The following is an 8,139-nucleotide window of genomic DNA, read 5'->3' as shown; positions in this document are numbered from 1 at the left end:
CTAAAATTATAATAATCTGACTGGGTGTTATAATAATCTGGCTGGGTGTTATAATAATCTGACTGCGTGTATAATAATCTGGGTGTTATAATAATCTGTCTGGGTGTTATAATAATCTGTCTGGGTGTTATAATAATCTGGCTGTTATAATAATCTGTCTGGGTGTTATAATAATCTGACTGGGTGTTATAATCTGTCTGGGTGTTATAATAATCTGGGTGTTATAATAATCTGTCTGGGTGTTATAATAATCTGACTGGGTGTTATAATAATCTGACTGGGTGTTATAATAATCTGACTGGGTATTATAATAATCTGTCTAGGTGTTATAATAATCTGTCTGGGTGTTATAATAATCTGTCTGGGTATTTTATTCATCTGACTGGGTGTTATAATATATTCTTTGTTTATAATAATCTGACTGGGTGTTATAATAATCTGGGTGTTATAATAATAATGGGGTGTTATAATAATCTGGGTGTTATAATAATCTGGGTGGGTGTTATAATAATCTGGGTGTTATAATAATCTGTCTGGGTGTTATAATAATCTGGGTGTGTTATAATAATCTGACTGGGTGTTATAATAATCTGGGTGGGTGTTATAATAATCTGGCTGGGTGTTATAATAATCTGACTGGGTGTTATAATAATCTGGGTGTTATAATAATCTGGGTGTTATAATAATCTGACTGGGTGTTATAATAATCTGTCTGGGTGTTATAATAATCTGACTGGGTGTTATAATAATCTGGGTGTTATAATAATCTGTCTGGGTGTTATAATAATCTGTCTGGGTGTTATAATAATCTGTCTGGGTGTTATAATAATCTGGGTGGGTGTTATAATAATCTGTCTGGGTGTTATAATAATCTGGCTGGGTGTTATAATAATCTGGGTGTTATAATAATCTGACTGGGTGTTATAATAATCTGGGTGGGTGTTATAATAATCTGTCTGGGTGTTATAATAATCTGACTGGGTGTTATAATCTGTCTGGGTGTTATAATAATCTGTCTGGGTGTTATAATAATCTGACTGGGTGTTATAATAATCATGTCTGGGTGTTATAATAATCTGGGGGTGTTATAATAATCTGTCACAGGTGTTATAATGGATTGGCTGGGTGTTATAATAATCTGTCTGGGTGTTATAATAATCTGGCTGGGTGTTATAATAATCTGTCTGGGTGTTATAATAATCTGACTGGGTGTTATAATAATCTGTCTGGGTGTTATAATAATCTGGGTGGGTGTTATAATAATCTGGGGGTGTTATAATAATCTGGGTGGGTTTATAATAATCTGGGTGGGTGTTATAATAATCTGTCTGGGTGTTATAATAATCTGACTGGGTGTTATAATAATCTGGGTGGGTGTTATAATAATCTGTCTGGGTGTTATAATAATCTGACTGGGTGTTATAATAATCTGACTGGGTGTTATAATAATCTGTCTGGGTGTTATAATAATCTGACTGGGTGTTATAATAATCTGGGTGTTATAATAATCTGACTGGGTGTTATAATAATCTGTCTGGGTGTTATAATAATCTGACTGGGTGTTATAATAATCTGTCTGGGTGTTATAATAATCTGTCTGGGTGTTATAATAATCTGACTGGGTGTTATAATAATCTGTCTGGGTGTTATAATAATCTGTCTGGGTGTTATAATAATCTGACTGGGTGTTATAATAATCTGACTGGGTGTTATAATAATCTGTCTGGGTGTTATAATAATCTGTCTGGGTGTTATAATAATCTGGGTGGGTGTTATAATAATCTGGGTGGGTGTTATAATAATCTGTCTGGGTGTTATAATAATCTGGGTGGGTGTTATAATAATCTGTATGTTATTCTATCCTCCATTATAATATATTCTGTGTCTCTAGGTGGGGAATCTGGGTCTCCTCTTCATGTTGCTGTTCTTCATCTATGCAGCACTGGGAGTGGAGCTGTTTGGGAAACTGGGTCAGTCACAGTGCTGTGAGTGTGTGAGTGTGTTTCATTTACGCTGATGAGCTGTTGAGTTGATTTCCCTGAAATTAATTACCTCTTCCTTCTCCTATTTTTTCTCTCTCTCTCTCTCTCTCTCTCTCTCTCTCTCTGTTTCTCCCTCCCTCCCTCCCCCCCTCCCTCCCTCCCTCCCTCCCTCCCTCCCTCCCTCCCTTCTCTTTCTTACTCCCTCCCCTCTCTCCCCCTCTCTCTCTCCCTCTCTCTCCCCCCTCTCTTTTCTCCTCCCTCTCTCCCCTCTCCCTCCCTCCCTCCCTCCCTCCCTCCCTCCTCTCTCTCTCTCCCCCTCTCTTTTCTCCTCCCCTCACACCCCCTTCCATCTCTCTCTATATATCACCCCACTACCCCCTTCATGTGTTCTCTGTGTTTATAGAGTGTTCCGAGGAGAACCCGTGTGAGGGTCTGAGTCGTCACGCCACGTTCCAGAACTTTGGCATGGCGTTCCTCACCTTGTTCCGCGTTTCCACCGGTGACAACTGGAATGGAATTATGAAGGTAACTACCCAATCAGAGGGTGACAGTCAACCAATCAGATCACAGCTGGGGAAACAGGGTTTAGTTGGAGACCTTGTTGTTGTTCCAGGCACAGAGGAAACCCTCATTAATAGAAAATGAAGACTGCTACTGAATTCCAGACATTCTTCTTGCTTTTACACAGGGTTCTAATACTTCGTTACAGGTTCTTACCCGTTGTGGACGTTCTATTAAAACAAATATCTATATATTATTTTACTCTCCAATTGATTTTGTCTCATCGCTGCAACTCCCCAACGGGCTCGGGAGGTGAAGGTCGAGTCATTGCGTCCTCCGAAAAAACATGACCCACCAAAACTTCGCTTCTTAACACCCCGACGCTTAACCCAGAAGCCGCACCGCAACGTGTCAGAGGGAAACACCGTTCAACTGACAACAGGAGTCGGCCTGCAGGCGCCCGGCCCGCCACAAGGAGTCGCTAGAGTGCGATGAGCCATGTAAACCTCCCCTAAATGATGCTGGGACAATTGTGCCCCGCCCTATGGGACTCCTGGTCACTGCTGGTTGTGACACAGCCTGGGATCGAACCCGGGTCTGTAGTGGCGGTCCTCAAGCACTGCGATGCACTGCCTTAGACCGCTGCGCCACTCAGGAGTACACACACACAGAACACACACACAGAACACAGGACACACACACAGAACACATGCACAGAACACACACAGAACACAGAACACACACACAGAACACAGGACACACACACAGAACACATGCACAGAACACAGAACACACACACAGAACACAGAACACACACACAGAACACAGAACACACACAGAACACAGAACACACACACAGAACACACACACAGAACACAGAACACAGGACACACACACAGAACACAGGACACACACAGAACACAGAACACAGGACACACACACAGAACACAGGACACACACACAGAACATAGGACACACACACAGAACACAGAAACACTGTTCCCAGATGTCTGTCAGTGGAACCTGATTCATAACCTAGTAAACCAACATGGAACGTTTTCGAACCTACACGAACGTTGAGGGAACCAGAGATATTTATCTGAATCGCTCATTGGCTAAAACCATCTCCCTTCCCCCGGGTAATTGGTAATTGGCTGTTATCCAAGTCAGTCAGACACTCTGGCTCTCTGATTGGCTTGGCTCTGTGTGTCTTGTGCCAACAGACAGGTTGTGGCTCAACTCAATGGCTCCACCTGGTGGTCAGGACTGGAGTTACAGCCTGAGAAACACAATACAACGTAATGCCATCATTCTACACAAGAAGCTCTGTTGGCATGAAAAGCATGGACAATGACATTGTGTAACAGTATAAGGGTTAGGGTCTCCTGTTCTTCAGTAAACAACAGTCCCCATTTTCTGGTGTCCTCAAGCATCTTGACAGAAACTAGAACCTCGTTGTCATACTTGAGTAAAAGTAAAGATACATTTTAATGGAAAAATGACTCAAATGAAAGTCATACAGTAAAATACTACTTTAAGTAAAAGTCCAAAAGTATTTGGTTTTTAATATACTTTAGAATCAAAAGTGAATTTAATCGCTAAAATATACTTAAGTATCAAAAAGTAGTATTCTGTTGCTCATCTTTGGGATGATGTGTCTTTCTCAACCCTCTTGTCGTCTGAGCTACCTGTCCCAATAGTAGTATTCTGTTGCTCTGTCTTAGGGATGATGTTTGTCTCTTTCTCAACCCTCTTGTCGTCTGAGCTACCTGTCCCAATAGTAGTATTCTGTTGCCTCTGTCTTCGGGATGATGTGTCTTTCTCAACCCTCTTGTCGTCTGAGGCTACCTGTCCCAATAGTAGTGTTCTGTCCCCTGGACACGCTGAGGACTGTCTTCGAGGATGTTCCTGTCTCTTTCTCAACCTCTTGTCGTCTGAGCTACCTGTCCCAATAGTATCATCCTCTGTCCCCTCAGGATGATGTGTCTGCGGGACTGTCGTCAGAGCTACCTTCCCAATAGTCTGTCTACCTCCCTCTGGTTTCTCGGGATGATGTCTCGTTCTGACCTTCTTGTCCTGGAGCTACCTGTCCCAGTTCGTGTTCTGGCTCTGTCTTGGTGATGGCGGTGTTGATCAACCCTCTTGGAGAGAGCTACCTGGAAGGCAAGGAAACGGGGAGAGCCTGCTGCTCTGCGTCGGGAGGATGGCCTTTCTCAAGGCCCAGGCTTGAGCGCGACAGGAGGCCATCAACGCCAATAGTGGGCGGTGTGGAATCATCTGGACAGGATGAGATGGATTTTCTCAAGCCTGTTGTCGTGGCTACCTAACCACAGTATCTGGGTCGGGGGGGGGATGGACTTTCTAACCACTCTGGGTCAGAGCCACCTAACCACAGATCTAGGCGGTCAGGGGCCTGATCTAGGGATGATGTTTGACTAACCACAGATCTGGTCGGGGGAGACCTGTCCCAGATAGTATCATCCTAACCAGATCTAGGGTCGCTGGGGGACTGTCGTCCAGAGGACCTGGGTCAGGGGGGGACCTAACCACAGATCTAGGGTCTACTTCGGGACCTAACCACGGCCCAGTTCTGCTGGTCAGGTGGGGTGGCGGTGTTGACCAAACACCTGAGGAGAGCGAATCAAGGAGGCACAGTCCTGTCAGGGAGGAGGCCAAGGAGGAGGAGGCTAGGGTCAGGGGGAGGCCAGGCAACTAGGAGGCCAACCACAGATCTAGGCGTCACAGGGGACCAGCTAACCACAGATCTAGGGTCAGGGGGACCTAACCACAGATCTAGGACAGGTATGGAGATGATCAGTCCAGGTGGACCTAACCACAGATCTAGGTCAGGGGGGACCTAACCACAGATCTAGGGTCAGACCTAACAGCTTCCTAGGTCAGGGGGACCTAACCACAGATCTAGGGACAGGGGGGGACCTAACCACAGATCTAGGGCCAGATCAGCTTCCTGTCAGGGGGACCTAACCACAGATCTAGGTCAGATCAGCTTCCCATCAGTCCTGTCAGGGGGATCCTTCCTGTCGGGGGGGGACCTAACCACAGATCTAGGTCAGATCAGCTTCCCATCAGTCCTGTCAGGGGGACCCAACCACAGATCTGGTCAGATCAGCTTCCTGTCAGTCCTGTCTAGGGGGGGGACCTAACCACAGATCTAGGGTCAGATCAGCTTCCTGTCAGTCCTGTCAGGGGGACCTAACCACAGATCTAGGGTCAGATCAGCTTCCCATCAGTCCTGTCAGGGGGGGATCAACCACAGATCTAGGGTCAGATCAGCTTCCCATCAGTCCTGTCAGGGGGACCTAACCACAGATCTAGGGTCAGATCAGCTTCCTGTCAGGGACCTAACCACAGATCTAGGGTCAGATCAACTTCCCTGTCAGGGAGGCCTAACCACAGATCTAGGGTCAGATCAGCTTCCCTTCAGTCCTGTCAGGGGGGACCTAACCACAGATCTAGGGTCAGATCAGCTTCCTGTCAGTCCTGTCCAGGGGGGACCTAACCACAGATCTAGGGTCAGATCAGCTTCCCATCAGTCCTGTCAGGGGGGGACCCTAACCACAGATCTAGGGTCAGGGGGGACTTAACCACAGATCTAGGGTCAGATCAGCTTCCTGTCAGGGGGGGGACCTAACCACAGATCTAGGGTCAGATCAGCTTCCCGTCAGTCCTGTCAGGGGGGACCTAACCACAGATCTAGGGTCAGATCAGCTTCCTGTCAGGGGGGACATAACCACAGATCTAGGGTCAGATCAGCTTCCCATCAGTCCTGTCAGGGGGGGGGGACCTAACCACAGATCTAGGGTCAGATCAGCTTCCCATCAGTCCTTAACTGTGGTAAGTAACTCCAGGGTTGTGGTTTTGATTCCCTTGGGAGGGGGGGGGGGGGTAAGTCGCTGTGGATGAGAGAATCTGCTAAATGACTAAAAGTTTAATAAGATGAGGACGATGACGTTCATGGTCGTGTTTTTGTCCCAGGTTGTGGAAGAAGAGCGTTGTCGTGGTAGCCTGCTGACGGCAGGCCGGCCGTCTCTGTCTCGTATGATGTCTCTGCCTAGCGACAGCTACATGCTCCGCCCCCTACAGCCTCTCAGACACACCCGCTACCCTCCCATTGGCCACGACACCTACAAGGGATGCGGTTTCTCAGGTAACCATCCCTCAGAGTTCTGTCTCGGCTCGGTCCCCGAGTTCTATCTCTCAGTGTTCTATCTCTCAAAGTTCTATCTCTCAAAGTTCTATCTCTCAGAGTTCTATCTCTCAGAGTTCTATCTCTCAAAGTTCTATCTCTCAGAGTTCTATCTCTCAGAGTTCTAGGTCCCCGAGTTCTATCTCTCAGAGTTCTATCTCTCAAAGTTCTATCTCTCGGATTTCTATCTCTCAGTATTCTATCTCTCAGTGTTCTAGGTCTCAGTGTTCTATCTCTCAGATTTCTATTCCCAGAGTTCTATCTCTCAGATTTATAGGTCTCGGAGTTCTATATCTCAGAGTTCTATATCTCAGAGTTCTATCTCTCAGAGTTCTAGGTCTCAGGGTTCTAGGTGTCAGGGTTCTAGGTCTCAGAGTTCTAGGTCTCAGAGTTCTAGGTCTCTCTCTCTGTCTCCTAGGTTCTGTCTATTCCATGGGTTCTAGCGGAGCAGGATCCCTACTGCAGGTCCCGGGGGCGTTACCGTCTGGAAGCCACGCATCCCTCAGCTCCAGGGGCTCCAGCTGCAGACCCACAGTCAGGCTCAGCCCCTCCCACAGCGTAGACAGACACTCCCTCTCCATGGCGAGACACACCCCCAGGAGGCCTGGCCACGTTGACAGCAGACGGGCCTCTTATATACATAGCCCATCCCACAGTATGGACACACATAGTTACAGACTCAGCACTGCTCAGAGCATCGACAGAGACTCCTCCCGTTACCTCGATAGACGGGCCTCTTATATCCACAGCCCCTCCCACAGCATGGACAGTAGACACACCCCTTATATCCACAGCCCCTCCCACAGCATGGACAGTAGACACACCCCTTATCTCCACAGCCCCTCCCACAGCATGGACAGTAGACACACCCCTTATTTCCACAGCCCCTCCCACAGCATGGACAGAAGACACACCCCTCATATGGATAGACACACCCCTTATATCCACAGCCCATCCCACAGCATGGACAGTAGACACACCCTTTATATCCACAGCCCCTCCCACAGCATGGACAGTAGACACACCCCTTATGTCAGTAGCCCCGCACACAGTAGCAATAGACACACCCCTCATAACAATAGACACACCTCTCATATGAGTAGCCCATCCCACAGCATGGACAGACAGCCTGAACCCAGATCCTCCCTCAGTGTGAGAAGACAGCTGAGGAGACAGGTATGTAGACTGCAGCTTTTGCCCAGGTAGCACATTAATTTCCCTGGATGTTCTGCGAACGTCTGTTTTTGGAACCTTGCATGCAAGTTGTTAGAATGTTTTGTGCAAGCTGGGAACTTTACAGTCTAGGCCAGATCGAGTTGTTGGAATGTTTTGTGTTAGCTGGGAACTTTACAATCCAGGCCAGATAGAGTTGTTGAATGTTTTGTGTTAGCTGGGAACTTTACAGTCTAGGCCAGATTGAGTTGTTGTAATGTTTTGTGCTAGCTGGGA

General features: G+C 47.0%; 1 protein-coding gene across 1 annotated transcript; it reads left to right on the top strand.

Annotated features, from left to right (window-relative positions):
- Positions 1-1,891: 1,891 nt before the first annotated feature.
- LOC115119867 (voltage-dependent T-type calcium channel subunit alpha-1H) lies at positions 1,892-7,866 on the top strand (the record flags this gene model as incomplete). The annotated part of the gene is made up of 4 exons (XM_065014061.1): positions 1,892-1,970; positions 2,386-2,507; positions 6,480-6,651; positions 7,109-7,866. Coding segments are annotated over 4 exons (1,131 nt in total), but the record flags the coding sequence as incomplete, so codon positions are not given.
- Positions 7,867-8,139: the final 273 nt, after the last annotated feature.

The sequence above is a fragment of the Oncorhynchus nerka genome, unplaced genomic scaffold (genome assembly GCF_034236695.1).
Source record: "Oncorhynchus nerka isolate Pitt River unplaced genomic scaffold, Oner_Uvic_2.0 unplaced_scaffold_6137, whole genome shotgun sequence".
Lineage (NCBI taxonomy): Eukaryota > Metazoa > Chordata > Actinopteri > Salmoniformes > Salmonidae > Oncorhynchus > Oncorhynchus nerka.
Note: the sequence above shows the minus strand (reverse complement) of the source record. Positions and strands in the feature narration are given on the sequence as shown.